We start from the raw sequence: 27,091 nt of genomic DNA, 5'->3' as shown, positions 1-27,091 counted from the left end.
TAATGATTAAAGAAAACACTTGTTTTTTACCACTTGAGTTTTATTATAGACTATATGTTTTGGAAGTTAAACTTCCATCATTCAGGTATGTATAATAACTTTAATAAGTTAATACCGAAACATGAATAAAATAAATATGGATTTAATTATTTTTCTGTGTACAGGAGCACATTTAGAGATTTATTTTACTGGGTTTTAAAAACGATATCTCAAAGGCGATATATATTTAGTTATTATCGATATCGATAATAACTAAATATATATATATATATATAACGTGGTAATATTTTCCTTTTGAAAATTAAGTGTAAATAATATGTAAAGTGGGTGTATAATAATAAAATAAACAATGTGTTGCTTTGTAATTAAAGTTTATTCTTAATTTATCTTTATAATAATTTTATATCTATCTATCTATCTATCTATCTATCTGATTCTGACAGTTAATAATACTATCGGAAGTCTTTTGTTTTATTCTGAGCGACGCATGCGGCATCTGGTGGTAGAACTGTTTTATGTAGGTACTTTTTGTAAGTACTTAATAAAATGTATGGGTAGGTACCTAGGTATTTTATTACATCTCCCCCCTTGGGGGTGAAAATTCATAGTAAAATTTTCACTCGTCCTCCGTATCATCTTCTTGTAGTGAAGGGACTGGTATAAGCTTAGTGATATGATGAAGTTTTTTTTTTTTTTTTTTCTTTCTTTCTTTTTTCCTTCTTTTTTTTTTCTTTTTTTTTCTTTCTTGTTTTTTTTCTTTCTTTTTTATTTTCTTTTTTCCGCTCTTTTTTTTCTTTCTTTTTTTTGTATTTTTTTTTCTTCTTGACCCTTTTAAAGTAGACACAGTTTTTTTTCAATCCATTTGTTTTTATCTTTTGAATTCCTTCATTTTTATTCTGACCTCTTAAAGTATCTTCTAATCTAACCAAATTTACAACTTTTAATTGTTCATCTGCATTTTCATTCGAGTTTAATACTGGATTCCTGCTTAGACAATCTACTTCTAAATTCTTCTTTCCGGGAGAATATTTTATTTTATCTTTCGTAGAAGTTTTTTCTACTTTATTTTTATTTTCATTTTTCAAGCACTGTTTCTGTGTTATTTGTATGTCTTTATTTTTATCCTGATCTTTTAAATTATCTTCTAATTTAACCAAATTTACAACTTTAAATTGTTCATCTGCATTTTCATTCGAGTTTAATACTGGATTCCTGCTTAGACAATCTACTTCTAAATTCTTCTTTCCGGGAGAATATTTTATTTTATCTTTCGTAGAAGTTTTTTCTACTTTATTTTTATTTTCACTTTTCAAGCACTGTTTCTGTGTTATTTGTATGTCTTCATTTTTATTCTGATCTTTTAAAATATCTTCTAATTTAACCAAATTTACAACTTTTAATTGTTCATTTGCATTTTCCTTCGATTCTAATACTGGATTCCTGCTCACACAATCTGCTTCGAAATTCTTCTTTTCTGGAGTATATTTTATTTTATATTTTGTAGAAATTTTTTTCACATGATTTTTATTTTTAATTTTATCACTAGTTCTTAAATTTCCACGTCTTCTTTGACTATCTTCTAATCGTTTCCTTTGATCATCTTCTAATTTTTCTCTCTCACTCCGAACATATTGTAGTAATTGTTTTAATACATCTAATGTTTCATAATCCATTTCCAATTAACAAAATTGTCGTTTTATAACGTGGTAATATTTTCCTTTTGAAAATTAAGTGTAAATAATATGTAAAGTGGGTGTATAATAATAAAATAAACAATGTGTTGCTTTGTAATTAAAGTTTATTCTTAATTTATCTTTATAATAATTTTATATCTATCTATCTATCTATCTATCTATCTGATTCTGACAGTTAATAATACTATCGGAAGTCTTTTGTTTTATTCTGAGCGACGCATGCGGCATCTGGTGGTAGAACTGTTTTATGTAGGTACTTTTTGTAAGTACTTAATAAAATGTATGGGTAGGTACCTAGGTATTTTATTACATATATATATATATATATATATATATATATATATATATATATATATATATATATATATATATAAATATATATATATATATAAAATTGTTCTATAAATAAGGAGAGGGGAAAGTAAGGGGAAGGGGCGGAGTTTGAAAACAAAGGAAAATGGAAAGCAAAGGTGAGGAATTTTGAAACGATATATTATTTAATAAATTATTATTAGAATTTAGGTTTTTTTGAATTTCCAAATTTTCAAGATAATTCATAATTTGGCCTTTATATGGAACAAGGTGTAATAATTTTAATTTATGAGAAAAATTTCATTAAATTCTTTCAGAACAGACGTATTTTTTAGAAGCGAGTAGGTACTAATTACTGTTACTTCATAATTTTGACTTATCAATATTTAATATGATCTTTCTTTGACTTAGTACATCTGAATAAGCATTTTTGTCGTTGACTTTGGCGAGTGTTTCTGAATATTTAAGAATAAGGAATTATTATGAAATTAATGAGAAAATGAGATTTTGCAAACATTAATTTATGGATGTCCGCTTCCGTAGTGTAATGGTCAGCCGATTTCATGACTTGAAGACAAGTTTAATAGTTATTTATTAACAGTGTGAAGAACAAAAAAATATACAGATAAACATTTTCAGAAATATTCCGATATATATCACGCTTGGCTACTGTTTTGTAGGTTCCGGGTTCGATTCCCAGGGAGGGTCAAATAAATATATGTGATTTCTTCACTCTAATATTTATTCAATATTACCCTGGAAATATTTTTATATTGTTTCACATTTTCAATAAATTTCGCAACTTAGTTTTTTTTAAATGCTTTGCAAGAGCAGATCAGTCAGGAAGCCTAGATGCTTCTGTATAAGAAGTACCCTGGAAATATTGAATAAATATAAGTGGAGGGCTGATCAGACTTCCTTAATGTGTTAACGATAAAGATAACACTGCATTTATATGATGCAGTGCCCTATGTACCATCGGGTACGGATGAGGGTTTGAAGTGGAATAATTTATTTATATATTTATTTTCCATCTTACATATCGTAGTCATACAGGAGACAGTGACCAACTACTAAAACGTAAAATGTTCAGGAGGGCCATTTAACTCACTTTTGCTTGTCAACTAAGTAAACACCAATGCAGTTAGTCATTTTTGACAAGTCAATATATTATACTTTCAAGTTTTAAATTTAAATTTTTAATTTAAATTTTTCAGGGCAATATTAAGCTAGTAAAATATCAAATAGTCAATGACCACGTTTTTGTAAAACGATGCACTTGTTCACTTTCTCCTGTATGGCCACGATATAATTACAATTTTCAATATTATATGCTCACTGAGTTTTCCGTGCTGAAGGTATTTTTATAATACTTATTTAAAAAGTTGATGAAAGAAATTTAAATTTAGCATTTTTAAATATTTTTTTTATAACTTTTCATCTAACATATAATTACAAATTGTTATTTACAAATATAAACCCTCGTTGAGTATTCCCGTGCCAAGGGTATATTTTGCAATAGTTGTTTTAAAACCGTATATGAATGAAAATTGTTTATGACATGTAATCAAATACCGCATGCCCGAAAGATGTGATCTATTTCAGATATAACCACCTCCATTATCTATTTATGAATAGCTCTTTTATACTATGTTTTGTTATTCAATGACATCATGGATAATAGAAGCAGGTTGTTCAACTTTATCACTTAATAGCCAAAGTTCTTTTTACCAAAGTGTTAAATATTAGATTTTCTTTGATATATGAAATATAAATAATGGAAAACCCATAATTAACAATGTGAAAATGTTATTTTTTGACATCTCATCAAAGATGAAGAAGAATATGGAAGTCTGGGCATTTACGGGGCTGACAACCGTCATAGTCTGGTTTATTTGATCACTTTACACACGTGTAACATTCACCAATTCTACTCATTATTGACAACCACACCACTCGAATCCTCGGAAGTTCTATATATATATATGAACTAATTTTGAAACATTGTTCTAGAAACACTAGAACTTCACTAGAGACATCTATTGGTGAGATGAAAAGAAGCTTATTATTGAGCAGTTTTATTAGTATGTGAGGTCATTTTTTTATATTAATGACTTAAGCTTTCCTACTGATGTGTATGATTCCAATGTTAAAATAAATAATAAATAAATAAATAAAAATAAAAAACAGTTCTTCTTCAACCCCTTCTTCAACCTTCAACGTCCCAAGAACACCAACTCAAAAAATTTAGACTTAGCGTCGCATAATTAAGTACCTAGAATTGTTTGACTAAATATGAACCATCATTCCATTTAATCTTAACATTCGTTTTAGAATGTCATATCAAGGCGAAACAATTATTAAAATTATAATTTTTTATGTGTTTTTAACAATAAAATATAATTTAGTAAACTCAAAAAATCAGTGTTTGATTTTAACATTTAATATTGCATAAATTCAGATACGGTGTTTGAAAATGATGCAGAATGCGTCAAAACACTTGTCACAATAGATTTTAAGATTTAGTAGTATTTACTAAGTAAAACTTAAAATTAAAACTAAAAACTTTAGTTACGTTAACAGTTTCCCAAAACCAGACAGTATACGTAAGATAGTAAGAAGAGGGTTTAAAAAAAATCTATCTTCCCCTATGCTTAAACTGACCATTTATTTTTGTCTTCAAAACGGGATATCTACCAATTTTTACGTAATACTGTGTATATTCAAGAAAACACGTTTTTTTTCATAGTTTTATGTTTTAATAAAAACAAAAGTAATGTTGATAAAAAAAATAAGAGGAATAAATACTTTAAAAATGAAAAAAATATGTTGTTTTATTATTTATCCATATAAAGAGTCGTCGGTCTTTATATGAATAAGTTAGTCTTTGCACATGACTCACCAGCCACCTTCTGTAGCCATATGCACCGAAATCAAGCTAGGATTCGTTCAGCAAAGTAATATGAAACGGCTATACTACAAACTATCGTCGATTTTTGCATTTAAAAAAAATGTTATTGTGTGTTGCATTTTTTTAGAAAACGGGACATTTAGTCGTCCCGAAACTTTACTTGGGGACAACGGGACAGGCTATCTAAAAACTGGATGGTCCCACTCAAAACGGGACGTATAGTCACTTTAGCTATGCTAGAACTCGGCTGTCCAAACTCAAAACACAGTAAGGGACATTTTTTTTGTGGTATGTTTTTTTTTAGCATTTTTGGACTAAGTAGAATCTACTTAATCCAAAAATGCACAAAAAACGTACTGCCAAAAAATTACCCTTACTGTGTTTTAAGTTTGGACAGCCGAACTGCCAAACGAACCCTTTCCGCAAAATATTTCAGTTTTAGCCTTTCATTTCAACCCCCAATGACGTGCTACTAGTCTCCCTTTAGCCTTCCATTACAGAAACCTTCAGTGAATCGGCACTTTGAGAAGCCTGGGTTTGATTACCAAAACCCATCAATTACTCTCAACGTCCTTCAAGAATTACTTAACCTTTCCCTCCCGGTAAGAATATCAATTTAAAATATAATAGATACGAGCTCAGAATTTTTGTATTCCTCCGTACTAGTGTGTAAAGGCAACTAACCGTAACTCAGGTTGCGGCTGTTTGGCGTAACACGGCTCAAAGCATTTTTATAACTAGCCTCTATCATATACAATCACAGATTTCGCTCTTTCTCCTTCCTTTACCGAGATATTCATTATCCAAATAGCCGCAAAATTGTATTAATTTGATACATGTGTTTTTTGGCAAAAGGCATCATTTTCAGTAACCTTTAACTCGTTTATCTCAAAACCACTATTTTCAACTTGCAACTATTTGCCTTTACACATTAGAGTAATAAAATTATGTATTACATAAAAGAATTATAGTATAAAGTTATTCATTTTCAGCTACGGAAATAAATAATTTGTAAAAAAATCGGGGATAAAATCACCAATACACAAACGTTTCTCATGTCATTATACGCGCATGTTGTTACGTGTTTACTGCGCCAGTAGTGCGCAGATCATCTTACGCGGCGGCCGAGTCGCTACGCTTGCTATTGTCGCTACTTGCGATATATTTTTGTCTCGTTTTCAGACAATTACCAGAGCTAATATTACAAAATTGTTACATTTTTACTTCAACTATAGTCAATGAATAGTGTAGTGGTCAATCATGTGTAGAATTGGTGAATGTTACACGTGTATAAAGTGATCACTTAAACCATATTTTGACGGCCGTAAGCCGTGTGAATGCCCAAAATTCTATCTTCTAAACGTTTTTTTTTTGATATGGCTATTTAAAAACCTTGCTATCCAAATTCACCAAAACATAAAATACCCTTAATGTCACATACCCCGTTTGAGCTTAGTACGGCCGCATAGAATCTTGAGTAGTTTTCGCCTCTACGGACATTACTTATTGTAAGAACAAACTTTTTTGATTGCATTAAGGAATATACAATTCACTATATGAAACGTTTAGGAATATTTACATTTTTCTTGTTTTAAAACCACATAATGGAGTACAAAATACACATCACCGGTGCACGCGAAAGTTTTTAGCACCGTAAAGGAAGGGTTAACGGGGAGAGTAAAATAACATCTCCACAGTTGAGAGACGTTCGTAGACATACAGTAGACGCCCGAATACTACGCTTAACAAATTAAATGAATGGGTCGATCATTCAATTTTCTTTCATTACAATACAATATTCTTTGTAACCCCAGTACACCAATGTATCATATGTGAAGGCTGATACTACAGAGTGGGGCAAAACTAATCACCCTAACGAAAGTTATACTATAGTTATTCATACTAAAAAGTTGCAGTTTACAAATAAGTTTGAAATTTTACAAAATTAATCACAAAATTTTGTTTATGAAAAACAAATTTATTCATTTAAAAATTATTGTGAGTTATGGAAATCTTTATTTGGACCTTTACATTTTTTTCTGTTAAGTGGAAAAGATAATATCCGTCAAGTGGCTGCCGCTAGTGTTGATACGCATTTATGCACGTTTTATCAATCCCTTTGTTTACAGCAGCTATCTAGTTCACAAATCGCTCACTCCTTTCAAGAACGTCATAAATCAAAAAACTTTGTTTTTTAGGAGAACGTTTTTAAAGTTTAAAAATAAAATGAAATGTATTAAAAATAAATATCAAGCCATTTATTGAACTTTTTACTGTGCAACAGATTTTTTAAGGTAAAACCTGGTTGTTTTTTCTTCATTTGAAAAATATTTAGTATATTTAAAAAATTAATTAAGCAATACCTTTTCTGCAATATGCAAAAACAACACTTTCTGCCCTGTAGCGGGTAAATATCAAGTTAATAATATGGCTCTTTTGCTGGGATATAGTACATTCTCTGGGCATTTCGAAAAGATGCACAACTGAAAATTGACGATTTTTTATTTATGACGTTCTTGAAAGGAGTGAGCGAAATGTCAAATACGTTTGACGTACAACGCTATTTGCAAAAATTGTAACATTTTCCATTAGGGTGATTAATTTTGCGCCACACGGTACATTGGTATTTTCTACAAAACGCACGAATAAAGCTGCTAGCGCCTGTATTCCATAAGCATGTTAAGGCTCTACAATCAATAGTCTGCAACTAAATATTCGTTATAATTCAGGCAATATGTTGCTGTTTGAACTCAAACGATCTACGAATTCATCGGTAGTATTTAAATTAAAGAGTCTTCTTCCATGAAGGCAAGGTGATCACTCCTGATCACTAATATTTATTTTCACCCCTCCCCCTGAGAATCGAACCCGGGACCTCCATTACGGAGGCAGACATATATATAAATACACATATATATATATATATATATATATATATATATATATATATATATATATATATATATATATATATATATATATATATATATATATATATATATATATATATATATATATATATATATATATATATATATATATATATATATATATATATATATACATATATATATTTATTAATATATATTTATATATATATATATATATATATATATATATACATATATATTTCTGTATAAATATATATATATATATATATATATATATATATATATATATATATATATATATATATATATATATATATATATAAATAATATAGAAACATATACAACATGAAAACATATTTTATCTCGTGATTTAAGAGTTGGATCAAATAATATTATAAACAAATAATAAGAATAACATCCCTAATAAATACAAAGGCTCTTTCAATTTTCATAATATCAGCCAACATATTGTATAACCTCGTTCCGAAAGTTTCTGATGTAAATCAAAAGCTTTTGAGTGATGTACTCGTAAAAATAATAATAAATTTACTTATCGTTTCAAAATTAGAGTGCTTTCCTGAAATATGAAAATGTGGGTAAAAAAGAAAATGTATTATTCCATTGTCAATCCTAAGGAAGATAAAAACATGTCTATGTTCTGCCAACAAAACTGAGTTCAGGATTTAAATTCCGAGAGAGAAATAGTATAATGGTGTATTGTTTAAAGGATGCTACATTTTTATAACAAGGACTTGTAACCTTGTTCCCTAAGGGAAGACAGGTCTTATTTGAGACAGGAAAAAATTCTAGCCGAAAGGGTAAATGTGAACAGTTCTCATTTTTAAGTAAAATATATATGTAGGTAGGTAGGTAGGGACATAACGGCGTTTTTACATATTTTTATTTACTTATTTTATAAATACTTTATTTCATATTTTTTTCATAAAGTACCTACCTACACTTCGATTATTATTTAGCAGTATAAATATGAACGAATTGAAAATAGCATTGTATTGTACGATGTGAAAACAACCAAAAATTAATATAAATTAGCTTACAAATCCATATATGAAACTTCGAAATATTCACAGGGATGAAAACAGTATTGCTTTTTTTTATTTATATCACCAATCGAACATCTATCGTGCATTGTTTTGCCGTACATATGTTTTTTTTAAAATATGTAATCAGTGTTTTTTTCCTTGTAACTGCGAACGTAATTACAATCTGTATTTATATAATTCGTTAAAATTATGGAAAATCTTGCTTTAAATTTGATTTAAATGATATTTAAATATATGTAATTTGTTTTAGTAAAAAGCTTGATATCAAGTAAATTTCGGGAACTTATTTGGTTGTAAAAAAAGCCCTGTATATATTTTTGAATACTATCAATCATAGGTAGAATGGTGAATGTTACACGTGTGTAAAATGGTCACTTAACCAGCCTATGACAGCTCAAAAGCCCTGTTAATATCCAGACATTATTTTTTTCTTCATTTATGTATGTTGAGATGTCATAATATAAAAATAACTCTTAATTGGAGAAGCCCCGATTTATGAACATGGATTAGACACATTCGAATGTAAGGAAAAATAAAATATTCAAAATATACCGACACTATGATTGTTTTACTTGTAATTTAAAATTGACTTAACCGTAAATACTAAAACCCGAGGTATTTCCCCTACTTAGACTTTTTACCAACCCTCAATTATAGGGACTGTGTCACTCGAGAAACAACACATTATTTTTGTACAAATACTCGAAATCTTATGCAAATAATTTTAAAAATCTTCTGAGGGAACCTTACTTGGTGATTCTTCACCACTCTCTAAATTGTTTGAACAATATCTGATTATTTTTAAAAAGCTTCAAAGAAAGAAAGAAAACAAAAGCGAATTATTTCAACCAATTATGCGTTCATTCAATCAATATAATTTTATTTATTGATTTGGCGTTTAATTTGCAGAACTCCATTTTAATTGATGTATTCATTTTTAAATCAAACACAGATTTATTGAGCCTACGAACTTGTATTTTATTTTAAAAAAACACATAAAAATTAATATTGTGACAATTGTTTCGCCTAGTTATGGCGTTTTAAAACGAATGTTTGAAAATGCCATCACTAGGCGAAACAATTATCACAGTATTAATTTTTATGTTTTTTTTAAATAAAATACAACTTGGTAGACTCAAAAAATCTATGTTTGATTTAAAAATTAATAGATAAATATAATTGTATTTATTGTTTTGACATGATGAAATTGTAAAAAAAAAAACACTTTTTTGTTACGACTTGAGCTATATTTATATTATTTTAATGACTAGTTTCGGGAGCTATGCTTCCATCTTCAGTTTAAATTTAAACCTGATACCCAGATTTCTGAACGAATATTTTGACACACTCAAAATATGATTAGTTAAGCTTTCATCCGAATATAATGAGTTTGGCGTTATTATTAATTCAAAATACTAACTTAATGATTGAGTTTACGACGCAAAATTTTACAAAGTTTTCCCTTTCATTAAGAGCAGTGGTTCCCAACCTATGATACGCGTACCTGCGGTGGTACGCGAGTGGATAGTTGGTGGTATACGAAAAATCATCAGTTATGTAACATAAAAAATATTAAAAAATCTGACATAAAAATATCATTAGATTCAAGTTTTGTACTGGCATTTTACAGAATATAATAACAATAATGTAATTTTTTCCACATGAATTTTATTTGACCAGCAACCGGGTTTCGTCGTAACCGACATCATCAGACTGAATTGAGGCTAGATAAAATTCTATGTTTAAATTGAATGAGTTTAGGTTTTGTATTATAATACTTAATTAAATGTAAGTTATGGTAAAGGTTTTAGGCATGATTTGATATAATTTTATCTTAGAAATGGATTTTGTATGTGAATTTAATTCCTAAAGAAAATTCTATAAAATATCATTCAAATTATAATGTTATTAATATATTTTCGATTAATATCAGTAATTTTTGGAAAAAATTGCCTGCGGCGCATTTAATTTTTTTTATACGAATAATTTACTTTAATTCGATTTATTTTTTTAATAAAATTTAGTTGTTAGTAAATACTTCTTAACATTTTGGTTTTGAATTTAAACAAGAAATGAACTTCGGCACCTTTTCATTTAAAAAAAAATAATGATAAAAAGTCAAAATATTTATCAGAAAATACAAAACTTTTGGTATTTTTTTAAACTTAAATATATTAAGTTTTGGGAAATAAAGTCACCATATAAAATTCATGATGCAAATAGAGTAACAAATTTATCAAAAAATGCATTCATTTTTACGAAGTGGTATAATTAAGCGTTAGTTTACCAAGTAGTGCGCCAGCCAAAAAAGGTTGAGAAACGCAGTATAAGATTGAACTTTATCAAGAAATCTTGTTATACGTTAAAATATTATATTATAAAATACCAACATTTATAATTTGATATTGTATTTTATTAAGGGTAAGGTATAAAGTTTGCGAACAAGTCCTGTTTGCGTTATATAATATAGATACAGCGAAATTGCCCAAGGATATGACTACAAACGTAAAAGCTCCTTTAAAGAAAATCAATTTGACTTTACGAAATTTATGTCTGGGTATTAATTTATTATTAACTAATGACTTCACCCGGCTGCACCCCTTATTATTAAAAGGAATAACCCGCAAAGCCTCTAATGTGTATAAAAAAATATTAAAAAATCCTAATCTAGGATTGTTTAAATTTCAAAATATAAACGCTTATTACTTTTAAATATAATACAGTAAACGATAAAATAATGAGTTTAAAAAAAGGCATAACTAGCAATGCTCTACTTTAAGGTGCTTGTCTGCGGGTAGGAAAGTAAGGATAGGGAAGGTAAATGTGACAAATACATCCCAAACACCCAGACCAACTGAAAATAAATATTTTGATTTATGCTTTGTTTGTATTCGATTTTTTATTGCTTTATTTATATTCTAAGTACGATTAAAATACAAATAGTATTAATTTGGTATTTTTGTTAAATTATCCCATCCTCAAGTTGTAAACTTATGTTTAAAAATCCGACGTTTTTCTTTTTATCTAGCTATACCAGGCAACGCGTTGCTATGGTTCAGTCTGGTTAAGTGTTGAGTCAACGTTGTGTCGAAATTTCAAAGCAATCGGTGGATGATTTAAGATTGATCTTGAACGAACCAAGATTTTCATTTTTATCTTTATAGATATGCATATTTCAGAATATGGAAGGCTTCTGACCTGTTATAGGCTGGTTAAGTGATCACTTTACACATGTGCAACATTAACCATTCTACCCGTAATTCCACACCACGCAATTTTTTCTCAAACTCCTACATATATCATTAATCTCATGACACTGTACATATGAGTTCATAAGAGCCTTCTATGTTGGGTTAACGGAGATTTTATTTAGTGGAGACCCTTCTTTATGGATGTATGCAAGATCCTAACCAGTTTTTGTTTTTGGTGAATGGTGAATGGTGAGTGTTGCACATGTAACCAGCCTATGACAGGTCATAAACCCTGTGAATATCCAGATATTCTTCTTTATAGGTACCTATATATTGAGATGTCAAAAATGTAAAAATAACTGCTATATGGAGAAATAATAAGTATTTGGACACACTTAAAATGTTTGGAAAACAATATTTTTTAAATCTGAATCGTCACCATACTCACGTTATAATTAAACAAATTTTTTCCCTTGCTTTTCAAACGACCCTAATTTTGTTTTTTCTTTTTCTTCCAGGTTTTGTGCCGCTGGATTCTCAGTGTGAAGAAGAATTATCGTCCCGTAAAGTACCACAATTGGAGACACGCTCTTAACGTAGCCCAAACCATGTTTGCAATGTTGAAAACAGGAAAAATGGAGAGGTAAAATAAGATTAGAGAATGGACTGAAGTAATGATCCAGAATGATCCCAGAGTCAGTTCGTAATGCCTTTTTGCAAAATCCTTTTAAAAATATTACATTGTACTCAAAATTTAAGTTTGTATTTTACAAAAACCACAATACTAAAATGTGTGTGAATATAATCCAGGATTCGGACCTCACATACTAATATAAGAGTTTCTGTTTAATAAAAAAGCTTTTTTAAATCTCACCAATAGATGTCTCTAGTGAAGTTCTAGTGATTCAAGAAAAAAGTTTCTAAATTGGTTCATATATATAGAACTTCCAAGAATTTGAATAGTGTGGTTGTCAATAATGGGTAGAATTGGTGAATGTTACACGTGTGTAAAGTGATCACTTAAACCAGCCTATGACGGTCGTCAGCCCCGTAAATGCCCAGACTTCCATATTCTTCTTCATCTTTGATGAGATGTCAAAAAATAATATACTAAAATGAGTTAAAATTTTTGTTATATTTGAGTAATATATTCGACAGTCACTGTGTGGGAATATCTATTTATTTATTTTCTGCATTCTCTCAAGAAAATTTGCAGCAAAACGTTGTATGAATGCTTTTTTCATGAAATCATTTATTTTAAATACGTTTTATTTCACAAATATGGTGAATCATTAAAAATGTTAAAAATCACAATATTGTAATGCAATCGAAAACGGTAAAAATTATTGATAGAAATTCAAATGGTGATATAAGGAAAGAATGCAAAACATAAGCACTATCGATAAAACTAAGAAAGGTATGTTGAGATGGTTTTGGCATATGAATCGAATTAGTGAGGAAAGGATAATAAAAATAAATTTATGGGGCAAGTGAGATTGGTAATATTAACAGAAGAGGAAAACTCGGAATGATTTTTATTTCAAATACTTGAAAATGGTCTTGACATGAGTCGGAATAATCTACGGGAAGTAGGAGATTCATGAATGTGGAAGAGGCGAAGATATTCTTAGTGATTTTCTCTCCATCCATTCGTTCTACATGTCCATACCACCTTAAAGAACTTTTCTTAATCTTTTCAATTATTCCTAGTTCAGTAATCATTAATGCCTAAATGCTCCGTTTTTTTATACTAATTTATAATACAAGCCAATTTTTCGAGGAATAGTATTATCAAATACTTGGTTAGGTCAGGAATCGGAATAATCAGCGGGTATGTCCACCTCTGTCGTGTAATGGTCAGCGTGTTTAGCTACCGTGCTACAGGTCCCGGGTTCGATTCCCAGGGGGGTGAAAATAAATATTAGTAATTTTACACTGTAATATTTATTAAATATTACCCTAGACTAGTTCCTGAAGCGCAAGAGTGATCACCTTGCCTTCAGGCAAGTTATGATCAAGATAACACAGCGTCAATTCGATGCAGTGCCCTATGCACCATTGGGTGCGGATAAGGGTTATAAGTAAGTAAAGTAATGTTCGAGGAAATGCCTGAATGTGAAGGAAGCGAATATTGTTTGCAAAGAAAGAGTAGTGTGGCGTTGTGTTTCCTCTGCCTACCTCTACGGGGAAGAAGCGTGATATTTAGTTAGTTAGTTAGTTATGCATATTATATCTCGTATCGCCGCTCCTACGTTAGAGAATAAATTTCGCGGGAGATTTGTCTGAAAATGAAATATCATTAACAAAAGTTTCGCAGAGAAAAAGCTCTTGAAAATGTGCTCCCGGCAAAAGCAATTTCAGACTTCGCTCTGTAAATAATAGGTATTTTATTCAGAACGAGTTTTCAGGTCAAATTTCAAATTTGTTTGCAAGAACGAAAAGTTAAGATGCAATGCTAGCTCGTATTTGAACGCTTCTGAGCGAGATCTATCAAAATGATACACAGAAATGCTGCTCTATTATTCCTTTAAACAGAGTTATTCGCCGAATGGCGAATTAGTTTTCGACAAGATCTCTGCACGCATTATGCTTCTGTTTTTCAGCTTACAAGTTCTCAAAAAAGCTTAGATACTGATCATTACAACTCTAAAGCCATTTTAAAGACAGCTGATGAAAAAAGCTCTTAACTGTCATTTTCTTTATCCTGCCTAATGGCTGTGAATGCTCAATTTATTGAGATGATATTTTTTATATCCAATATTAATTGGAATTCAGAAAAAAATGTGTGTTAGAATAATTACAGTACAAATATGACATAAGGTACTCAAATAAAATCCTTATTTGCTGTAAATGTATATATTTATATATATATTTATATATATATATATATATATATATATATATATATATATATATATATATATATATATATATATATATATATATATATATATATATATATATATATATATATATATATATATATATATATATATATATATATATTTATATATATATATATATATATATATATATATATGTATATATATATATATATATATATATATATATATATATATATATATTTATTTATATATATATATTTATATATATATATATATATATATATATATATATATATATATATATATATATATATATATATATATATATATATATATATAAATCCGCTCATATATTGTATATGCACCATTAGATACAAAAGTATTTTAAGATGAATATAAAAAACGTCAGATTTCGGGGTTTACCGACAATTACTCTTCGACAACAGGCAGCACTTTCTTAAATTTCATATTTATGAAGCAATGCAATGCACAACGAATTGCCTCTCCAACGAGAAGCATCATTCTTCCAGATTACCCTTGAATCCTCCAGGATCTATTCTGTTTCCAGGTTCATGTCAGATCTGGAGATTCTCGGTCTGCTGGTGGCATGCCTGTGCCACGACCTGGACCACAGGGGCACCAACAACGCCTTCCAAACCAAGACGGAGAGCCCCCTGGCCATACTCTACACCACCTCCACTATGGAACACCACCACTTCGACCAGTGCGTCATGATCCTCAACAGCGAGAGTAATAATATCTTCCAGGTAATAGAAATACCAACGCCAGTATTACAAATGGATGTTTTCAAGAAAAAAATTATATACAACATTTTGAGTGTGTCCAAATACTTGTGTAAAGTGATCACATAAAAAAACCAGCCTATGACGGTCGTCAGCCCCGTAAATGCCCAGACTTCCAAAGTAGCTTAAATTTATAAAATATGAACTGTCTTTGGAAGTGCATGACTGATTAACTGATCACCTTGCCTTTATGTATCTTTTTAATTATTATAAAATTATAATTATTAATGTATTATTTAAAAAAAGTATCCTAGTATCTAACATTTTGAGTGTGTCCAAATACTTGTGTAAAGTGATCACATAAAAAACCAGCCTATGACGGTCGTCAGCCCCATAAATGCCCAGACTTCCATATTCTTCTTCATCTTTTATGAGATGTCAATAAATAATACAAAAACGTTTTATATATCAACAGCACTGTGAGTATTACAGAATACTTATTCACAAATCTGGGTTTCTCTCCTTTTTACTGAGCATTTTTTGCAGTTTTGACATCTCAACAAAGATGAAGAAGAATATGGATCATGGATGGCTGTTGTCATATAGAGATTGATCATATATTTGAGAAACTTCCATAATTTGAATATGGTGGTTGTCAATCACGGGTAGTGTCTTAACTGAGATGATGATGGAAATGTAACGTTTTAGTGAGGACTTCCACAAATGTTTTCATTGACAGATGAAAATACAAATTCAGTTTGTATTTTCGGTTGCTGATGATAACATCTGTAGTTGTCGAAACTGGTCGTGTTTACATTTATAATTTTTTTAAATATCTTTTTTACTTTTTGATTTCTCATGTGAGCCTATATTGCATTTAGTATACAAACTAATATGTATACACCTAAATTATTTCGAGAAATAAAAATACTTTGTATTCTGATCCACTCACATTTTTATTGTACCAACTAGTTTCGGCAACAACCTGTTGCCCTCTTCAGGGTTACATTTATAACCCTGAAGAGGGCAACAGGTTATTGCCGAAACTAGTTGGTACAATAAAAATGTGAGTGGATCAGAATACAAAGTATTTTTATTTCTCGAAATAATTTATCAAGATGATCCACAAAGTTAATGCTTTCAATATTCAAAACATAATATGTATACACTTAACTTAACATAATATGTATGTATTTACATCTTTTTACATTTTGGGTCTAACCCTTATCCGCACCCCAATGGTGCATAGGGCACTGCATCGTATAAGCAGTGTTATCTTGATCGTTAAATACACGAAGGAAAGGTGATCAGCCTTCCGCTTCAGCTACCAGTCCAGGATCATATTATGTAAATAAATATTAGACTGAAAAATCACAATTATTTATTTTGACCCTCTTGGGAATCGAACCCGGGACCTCTAGCATGGTAGCCTAGCGCGCTAACCACTACACTATGGAGGCGGACAGAGTATTACAAAATACTTATTTACAAATATGGGTTTCTCTCCTTTTTACTGAGTTATTTTTGCAGTTTTGACATCTCAACACAGATGAAGAAGAATATGGATCAAAGATGGCTGTTGTCGTATAGAGATTGATCATATATATGAGAAACTTCCATAATTTGAGTAGGGTGGTTGTCAATCATGGGTAGTGTCTTAACTGAGATGATAATTTTCGTTTATATGGGGGAAAATATGGATATTTGAGCCTGCCAGGGATTTCGAACTAGTATTTGGCTGGCTGACGTGATTACTTTATACACCTGTGTGACGTTTATCATGCATCGTGTTATTGATCATCTATAATATATTGCGTTAATGTATTAAAGATGTGGGATTTTGACAGATGGTGCCGATTCAATTGAAAATTTGTGTTCAAGTATATAGCTTTTTTCCAATTGGACATGGGTGAGATTCAGTAAGAATAAGTTCACATGTTGGTCAAGAATCGAAAAAAGAAAAAAATTCAAAAATTCATAGTAATAGAAAACACACTATCAAGCTGATTTTTCTTGAAGGATCAAAAGTATAAAGAACGTGAAGAATTCATAGGGTTATCCAAATTACATCTTATTTATTTTGAAAACCACGTTAACACAACGAATCTGGTTGGGGTTTTTTTATTAAATTTGGCTTATATTTATAAGGTGGCTGGATTTGATACCCAAAGTGGCTTAAATTTATAAAATCTGAACTGTCTTTGGAAGTGCATGACTGATTAACTGATCACCTTGCCTTTATGTATCTTTTAAAATTATAATTATAAATGTATTTAAAAAAAAAAGCATCCTAGTATCTAGAGGAATACCAAAAAATCATGGATGCTGCAGAAAGATAACATAACATGATAACAGATAAGATAACATGATTCGAAGGCATGGCCTAGGTGACGTTATATATGATAGAAGGACCTACAACCTGAGGATGAGAAGAATAGGCCCCAACAGTCTACAAAGACGATAAGTTAGGATGGATCTAAGAACAAGAGAAATATTTAAAGCAGTACCCTGTTCGGATCAACGCAAATAACAAGTGTATTTTTAATATTTTTAGTATATTTTATGTTGCAGGCTCTCTCTCCAGTAGATTACAAACATGTCATGAAAGTTGTAGAGACAGCGATACTCTCAACAGATCTCGCTATGTATTTTAAGAAAAGAAGCAAATTTCTGGACCTCACGGATAATGGAGAGTTTGACTGGCAGAGTGAGGACAAAAAAGAGTGTAAGTACTTAAAAAAAAAAAAAAAAACTTAAAAACCATCACGCCGCTTTCCTGCATGGGAGTAGTCAGAGAAAAGAACGCCACATCGATATGTCTTTGCCAATAACCATAGCTCCTTCCACATTCATGCATATCTTTATATGTATATGTATATATATATATAAATATATATATATATATATATATATATATATATATATATATATATATATATATATATATATATATATATATATATATATATATATATATATATATATATATATATATATATATGTGTAAATATATATATATATATATATATATATATATATATATATATATATATATATATATATATATATATATATATATATAAGATATATATAAAGATATCCACCGATTATTCCGACTAGTGACTTAGTACTTGACATACTTGAAAATTCCATTTTTGTGAAGTATATACATATACTTACTCCATTTGGACATAGATGCGATTGATTCCAAAATAGTTCACAGATATTTTTAGAAGAGATAGTCAGGAATAAAACTTTCGATATTTTGTTACTTTTATTTGACCAGTTGATCATTGACAATTTAATATAATTTATTTTATCAGATAATTGATTATTCACCCTACATATCGCTCACTCCTTTCAAGAACGTCATAAATCAAAAAAGTTTAAAAATATAATACAATGTATTAAAAATAAATATGAAGCCAGTTTTTACTGTGCAACAGATCTTCTTAGGTAAAACCTGAAGGTTTTTTTTCTGCATTTGAAAAATATTTAGTGTATTTAAAAAAATTATTAAACAATACCTTTTCTTCAAAATTCAAAAACAACACTTTCTGCCCTGTAGCGGGTAAATATTAAGTTAAACATCTGTCGCTTTTCCTGGGTTATAGTACATTTTCTGGGCATTCCGAAAACATGCACAACTGAAAATTGACGATTTTTGATTTATGACGTTCTTGGAAGGAGTGAGCTATATGATATATCAATATTAAAGGTGTCTCTACGAGTACTTGAGATGAAAAAGTTACACTTATATATTTAAAAAAAAAACGACAGGTGTTTCATCTCAAGTTGAGAAACCTATAAAATTGATATATCCAATATGTAATTGATATAAAATTAGTAAATCCAGTATCTGATAGAATAAATGATAAGTTCGCCTTCCTCTGCTTATATTTCCAACTTATATCATGTAATTGTTCCAGTATTGTGTGGTATGATGATGACAGCGTGTGACGTGTCTGCCATAGCCAAGCCCTGGGAAGTGCAACACAAAGTAGCTAAACTCGTAGCAGATGAGTTCTTTGATCAGGGAGATCTGGAGAAACTGCAGCTCAACCAACAGCCGGTGGCTATGATGGACAGGTTAGACACAGAATATAAATATTTTGAAAAAATATACCACATAGTACCACATACAAGTGTCTAGTGACCATTTTTTGCGTAACACTCTTTAAAGGAAAATTTATTAAAAATAAAACACTTGTTTAAGACCACTTTTGAGTTTATTAATGTAAACTCGAATAGTTTTGAGTTGTACAAATGTTCTCATTGAAAATGCAAATTCAGTTTGTATTTACACTTTTCGATGAGAACATTTGTAGTTCTGGAAACTGGTATTAACATTCATTTTTTTTTTTTTTAAATTTCACTTCTTATGCTAACTTATATTTCATTTACAAACTAATATTTACACTCAATTTAAAATTATATGCATCTAAATCATTTTACAATACACCGTTTATTTTTTAATTCATTCAAACTCATTTCATTCTTCATACATTCGGGCATCTCATATTACATTTTTTAACGAAATGCAATTTTGCGATTATGTTTTTTTTTAAATCGGAGTCTGATTTTATCCATATTTCTAGTTGTATGTTAACGATTTTTTTATTTATTTAAAACTTCCTCATTGATAAAATATTTGGTCAGTCTATTGTTTTTTTTTTTAATATAAAACATTTTCATTTAAAAATAATATAAATACCTGTCATTGGCTGGTTTCAACAATATATTTTTATTATTTTCTTTTTATTGGCAATGCACCCAACAACAATCACTTTATGCAATGTGTAACATTAACCTTCTTTTTCTTCTTCTTCTTCTTCTTCTTATTATAGGCCTTGCGGCCTGTTTTTAAGAGGGATTAGCCTCCTGCGACGTCGATTCCCAGCTATCGACCCATCTCTTATATTAACCATGTAATCATAATTGAACATCAAAGTAATTTTTGAAACATAAAATCAAACAAAATAATTTTTACAAATTTCTTCAAATGCAGACTGTGCATACTGCGGTGCATTTTTTCTTTATTTATCGTTGCTCAAAGTATAATTACGTATATGTATAATATTTTATTGAAAACTTTTCATTTTCGTGTTTTTTATTTCCATTTCAGGGAGCGGAAAGATGAGCTTCCTCAGATGCAAGTTGGTTTCATCGACGTTATATGTCTTCCTCTTTACAAAGTGCTATCGGATTCATTCCCTTGGATCCTGCCTCTGTACCAAGGAACTGTTCAGAACAGACAGCGCTGGCAGGACTTGGCTGAGAAGGTAGAGATGGGTCTAACGTGGATAGATCATGACACCATCGACAAGCCTGTAGAGGAATTCTCAGGTAAAAACCCTCCTTAACTGTCTTGCATTGTTCATTTAAAAACTAGTGATCGTTTGGATTCGAGAGTACAGTCTGTTCAAAGTTATTTTACCTATAGTTTATTATTATTATTATTATTTATACAGCCAAATAAATAATTTTAAAAAATTTTCACACTTATTTCACCTCTAGTTTTTTTTTTGTATTTTTTTATGCTGCCAAGTAAATATGTAACTAAAAAAAACTAGAGGTAAAAAACTGTAGTGGTATTATATTGTGGTCAAGTGTCTGGAAGGTGTTCTATCTGAGGAATGTGCTAAGAGGAGAGAAGTACGAGGCATTTGAAATGTGGATATATAGTAGAATGCTGCGCATTCCATGGACCGATATGGTCAGCAACGAAATTGTGCTCCAAAGAGCAAGAGCAGGGAGACAGTTGCTGATTGATACCAAGGTCCGGAAGGTTTCCTATCTGGGAATGTGCTTAGAGGAGATAAGTTCGAGCTTTTGTATCTTATCACAAACGTAAGATAAAAGGTCGACGAGGTGTGGGCAGAAGACAGATCTTCTGGCTTCTAAATATACGAAATTAGACGGAATCAAACTATTAAGGCGCTGTTTAAGGCTGACCAAGATAAGGACAATTACTTTCAAGTGATAGTCGACGTCAGGTGGACCTGACATGACATGAACAGAAGAAGAAGGTGAAGTGTTGGACAATGGACTATGAAAAAAAAGAAACTGTAAAGAAGAGATACATGGAAATTTGATGCTTGGAATGCTGCTTATAAATGTGAACAACACATGAAATTCTTTTTTATCCATTGTTTTGAAAATTACAAATTAAGGGGTTACTAAAACCACTGTAATCTTTAAACTGATAGCAAGAATGCCATGAATTTTTGACACTTATATTTTAAAGGTTGGTTCTATCCAGAAATTATGTGGGTCTGTCAACAGTGCTACCATATGTGTCAAAACGGAGACTAATTAAGTTATGTGTTCTAAATGCCTTCATCTTAGATGAACTCAGCATTCATGAAATTCGCCTTGTTTTCAAGAACTCTCTAATACTATGAAATTGTGACGCAATGAGGAGATTACAATTTTTGTCACTCATTATATACGCAAGTCTACGATACTAACCTCGTGGGTTCGATTCCCACCGATTACAAAATAAATTCAAGGAAGATATCTTTTTAATTGGCCTGAGTGTTTGTGATGTATTTTTCACATTTACCTTCCATATCCTTACTTCTCTACCTAAATACAAGCCTCTAAAAGAAGAGAATTTTTTAATACATTTATCGTAATCGAATAAATATTTTTTTCGTTTTAGCTTCTTCTGAAGTCATTAAAGACCTAGAATTTACGGTGACAACATTGAACTGCAGCCATTCTATTGACAAAGAGGAAAAAGAAAGCCAAAATGCAGTTACTGCAGAAACTACTTCAACCCGGCCAAGATTCAACTCTCTCAGGAAGGGAAAATCACTTGGGAAGGCAGTGAAATCGAGACTTTCTAGGTGAAATTCTATTCAAATTATTAAGATTATTAAATTTTATATGAAAAATCCATCCGGACTTTACATACTAATAAAGTTTCTGCTCAATAAAAAGCTTCTTTTCATCTCACCTATAAATATCTCTAGTGAAGTTCTAGTGATCCAATTAGAATTAGTTCATTTGTATAGAACTTCCAAGAATTTAAGTAGTGTGGTTGTCAATAATGGGTAGAATTGGTGAATGTTACACATCTGTAAAGTGATCACTTAAACCAGCCTATAACGCTCGTCAGCTCCGTAAATGCCCAGACTTCCATATTCTTCTTCATCTTTGATGAGATGTCAAAAAATAATATACTAACGTAACTAATGATTTGTCAAAATGTTTGACCACGTAGTCAATCCTTTGAATATTAATAATATTAAAATAAAATATTCATAATAATACATGTGTTACAGATCCTTGTATGCTGCATCATCTGAGAGAAGAAATTCAACAACTAATGATCAGCAACCGAACACGGCGATAGTAGAAGAGATCCCCATAAAAGAGAATCCAATCCCAGTTCAGCCAGTCAAACAAAAACCCACTAAACACAAAAGCAAACTCTGTGAATTGTTGTGACAATTTGAGATAGAAATGCTAGTGGTCATGTAAACCATTCGAGAAGTTTAATTCTTATAGCCAAATGAGGAAACGCGAAGCGAGATTCCATAAGCCAAAGAAGTGACCAAATTTTAATAAAAAAACCGGTTCGTGATTTGACGAGGAGTATAAATATTGAGTGAATTCTTACTGTTGGCACTGAAGAAAAATGAGAAAGATATCTCACAGTACCATACAGTATAAATCAATGCAGAATCAACGACGATATAAGCAACATTAGTATAGTATTTGATTATTATAATGAGAGTATGAACAGAGGCCAAGTCCGAAATTTATAAATAAGTGAAGCATGATAATTAATGGCCGTATAGTTCCATCTATCCACTGTTAGGGATTAATATTTCTCCTTATAATACATAAGCGGGCGGTCGATAGATCTACAAGTATCTGTGATAAGAATCATTGTGAATTAATCGCTTTATTGGGAATGAATTGTGAAAATGACGGTTATAATAAAAGTTAGAATGGTAAAAATCTTTTTTTTAAGAAGCTTTTTTTTTAATAATAATTTTATAATTTATTTAACAGACAAATTTGGAGAAGAGCAACGTAACCATTTTACAAACATAATTTATTACATTTTAAATAGTACCTATAAGTAAAATCAAATATTTTTATATGTTAAAACGCAAAACTCTTCAAAAACACATTGAACATGTCGCCCACTACTTTCAACAACGTCAAATATATAAAAAAAATCGTAAATTTTCAGTTGCGCATGTTTTCGGAATGCCCAGAAAATGTACTATATCCCAGCAAAATCGGCATATTTTTAACTTAATATTTAACCGCTATCGGGCAGAAAGTGTTGTTTTTGCGTTTTGAAGAAAAGGTATTGTTTAATTATTTTTTTAACTATACTAAATATTTTTCAAATAGAGAAAAAACATTCAGGTTTTACCTAAAAAGATCTGTTGCATAGTAAAAAGTTCAGTAGGTGGCTTGATATTTATTTTTAATACATTTTACTATATTTTTTAACTTTAAAAACGATCTCCTGAAAAATCAAGTTTTTTTTATATATGACGTTGTTGAAAGGAGTGAGCGATGTGTGTAAACATTTATTTGACATCTAGATATATAGAGATTGAATTATTTTTAATCCCAGTTATCTCTGTCTAAAAAAAAACCTTGGTGTAAATAAAACATTAAAATTGAACACAAAGTACTTCTTGATTCTCTTTATTAATTCTGAAATATGATTGAAGCTAAGAATAAAAATTTCAAAACCAGCTCATAGTTATCAAAATAAAAGTACACTAATTTTATTTTTTATTTTTTTTATTCATTTGATATATTTACATTTTTATTTATAACATAATACATTTGAAGAACTTTTATATTTCGATTCGCTGTAAAATAAAATTTGCTGCATATCCTTTCAAAACCAGATTTTGATCAACCCAATTAATATTCAAAGCAATAACTTCGTAACCTCCAATTTTTCAGCATACAAAACTTAGTATATAAGTAGTATAATACAGTTTTTAAAAAAAATTTAAGTTATTGTGTTGGTTGTTACGTATAGGTTTTTCGGATTAACATATTAAAGTACTTGGTAATTTTTATCTGGAGTAGATTTAATTACATTCCGCTCTATTGTATTCCTTCAAACTGTTAATGATTATTAAATTTACTAACTACTGTAAAAAATATTACCTTCAATGAATATCTAAGTTATAAATGAATATCCAAGTTACATATGAATTTACAAATTCGCTAACATTGTACTTGTACTTGGTAATTTTACCCACCAAAATAAGTACTAAAATACCCTGTGAGTCCTGAGTCCAGTACCATTTCAAGTATTGTTCAATTTAAATGAAAAATATGGAAAAAAAAACCTTGTATAAGACCACTTTTGAGTTTATTAATGTAAAAATTACTATTTTCGAGATCTACAGTTCTCATCAACTAGTGAAAATACAAACTATGTGTTTTCATCTGTTGTTGAGAAGATCTGTAGTTCTCGAGACTAATCTCGTTTACATTAAACAACTCTTAATTTAACTCAATTTTTACATTATTCATAAATGTGGTTTACTACAAGCGTTTTATTTTTATATTAATACCATTCTGTTATTCCACAAATTCAATGTAAAATCAAATAAAAAATGTATTGTTAAATTTACATTTTTATCTAATATGTTTTTTGTACTTTAGTTTATAATGTTCTCGTCAAAACATTAAAAAGACAACAACAAATATATGCAGTGAATAATGTGAAATAAGTGTTATTAAAAACAATAAAAGCTCGTTAATTCGAAATCGAATGGACTGATAAATTTTAAAATGATTATATGGCAAAATCGCCAAAAAAGTCATTATTCATATATAAATTGATGACTTTTTAAACAAAATAAGAAAAGCTGTGTTTGAAATCGTAAATCTTTATCTACCAAAAAATAAATCTCTAAAAAACCCACTTAAAAAAATCAAATTTACTTTTGTATTTTTTTTTGTAATTTTATTTTGAATTATTGAAGGTTTTGAATGTATGTTATAGTTGCAGGGACCTGAATTTTGCCATATTTCAAAATATTTTTTATTTATGGCAAAATTCTAATTTTGTTTGTTCGAATTAACGAGCGGTTGCTATAAGTACATATATTAAAATATGTGAATGCTATTTTATCATTTGTTATTTCCATTTAAAATTTAACACAATTGATTAATTTAACGACCTTATATTGAATTTACATTTTCAAAAACTTATCCTGATATTATTTTTTTTATTTTATAAATACCTACGATATTATTTTTTATTAAAAAAATGCATCCTCATCCATCCAAAAGATTCTATCGAATAAAGTGCCGTGGTGACCTTTCTTCGCACATAGTTTGCAGCACTGAATATTATTGCTCAAAATTTAACTTAGGTGTAACTGGAAAAATGAATATAATTATGATGTTTTTATTATGGTTTTTAACATTATAGTCTGAAAGAGATCACTATGGCACTTGTTAGATAGGGACTTAAACTCGATCGACGATGTTTTAATATTCCATTAGAATAAATTATTTATCGATTTATCATTTCACTTCATTATTGCTTCGTATTAAACATTCATCAATAGCACATGACTGTTGCTTCTGTAAGTGAAGTTCCGCCCGTTGATAAACATACTATCTCAAAGCAGTTTTTTGTCTATTCTTTAAACGGGGCTGATTTTTAATAAAATTTAATTTTTAAAACTGACCATTTTTCTTTAAAAATCTTAGTTGTATGTGTCGTAAAATTAGAAACAACACATTCTCCATGTTACAATATATAGAAGCAGTGCCTTCTAAATTGAATACAATTCGTTGCCTAAGTTTAGCTATGATACTTTATCTGCGATCGGTAAACCTTATTTAGTAGTTTTACAAATTTTATAATTGTATGTTATAACTTAAATCTATCCTTTTTATATAAATATTTAGTTTGTTTTATAATTCCTCCTCTTCCAACTCTTCCCTTCTTGATACTTCTTTTTCATAATGTTTCAAATGCTAAATGAAATTGTACAAAGTACTTTTTTATAATTTTTTCTAAAAAACTATATAAATTAATAGCTATATAATTTATAATTCATAAATTTACATTTGATAATTAAAATGTAACTTTGTTTTAAAATCACTAAAAGTATTTTATTATAACTTAATTATAATGTCTACCGGTTTCGAAGCTAACCGCTTCTTTATCAAGACTGATTAATACTATTATTAATCAGTCTTGATAAAGAAGCGGTTAGCTTGGAAACCGGTAGACATTAAAATTAAGTTATTATAAAATATTTATAGTGACTTTAAAAGAAAGTTACATTGTCATTATAAATTAATATCTGTTAAACTGTGTTCTTTGTGATTTTTTAACCTTCTTGAATATTAAAATATCGATTTTTTTTAATTCATGGAATTTGCAATGATTACCATAGTAAAAGATTATTCGAGTTGCTAAAT

At 29.5% G+C, this 27,091-nt stretch overlaps 1 protein-coding gene across 1 annotated transcript in view; it reads left to right on the top strand.

Moving 5' to 3' along the window:
• LOC148310308 (cGMP-specific 3',5'-cyclic phosphodiesterase-like) overlaps positions 1–23,706 on the top strand; it is a 123,713-nt gene extending 100,007 nt beyond the window's left edge. The window contains exons 11-17 of the mRNA XM_088258688.1: positions 12,582–12,706; positions 15,478–15,676; positions 18,224–18,377; positions 19,582–19,741; positions 20,778–20,998; positions 22,317–22,503; positions 22,942–23,706. Of these exons, the coding sequence (XP_088114814.1) occupies positions 12,582–12,706; positions 15,478–15,676; positions 18,224–18,377; positions 19,582–19,741; positions 20,778–20,998; positions 22,317–22,503; positions 22,942–23,107 (1,212 nt within the window). The 3' untranslated portion in view covers positions 23,108–23,706. The remainder of the gene's footprint in view (positions 1–12,581; positions 12,707–15,477; positions 15,677–18,223; positions 18,378–19,581; positions 19,742–20,777; positions 20,999–22,316; positions 22,504–22,941) is intronic.
• Positions 23,707–27,091: the final 3,385 nt, after the last annotated feature.

Source organism: Brachycentrus maculatus, unplaced genomic scaffold, assembly GCF_059751285.1.
Source record: "Brachycentrus maculatus isolate JH-2025_06_01 unplaced genomic scaffold, ASM5975128v1 h1tg000102l, whole genome shotgun sequence".
NCBI classification, from domain to species: Eukaryota; Metazoa; Arthropoda; class Insecta; order Trichoptera; family Brachycentridae; genus Brachycentrus; species Brachycentrus maculatus.
Note: the sequence above shows the minus strand (reverse complement) of the source record. Positions and strands in the feature narration are given on the sequence as shown.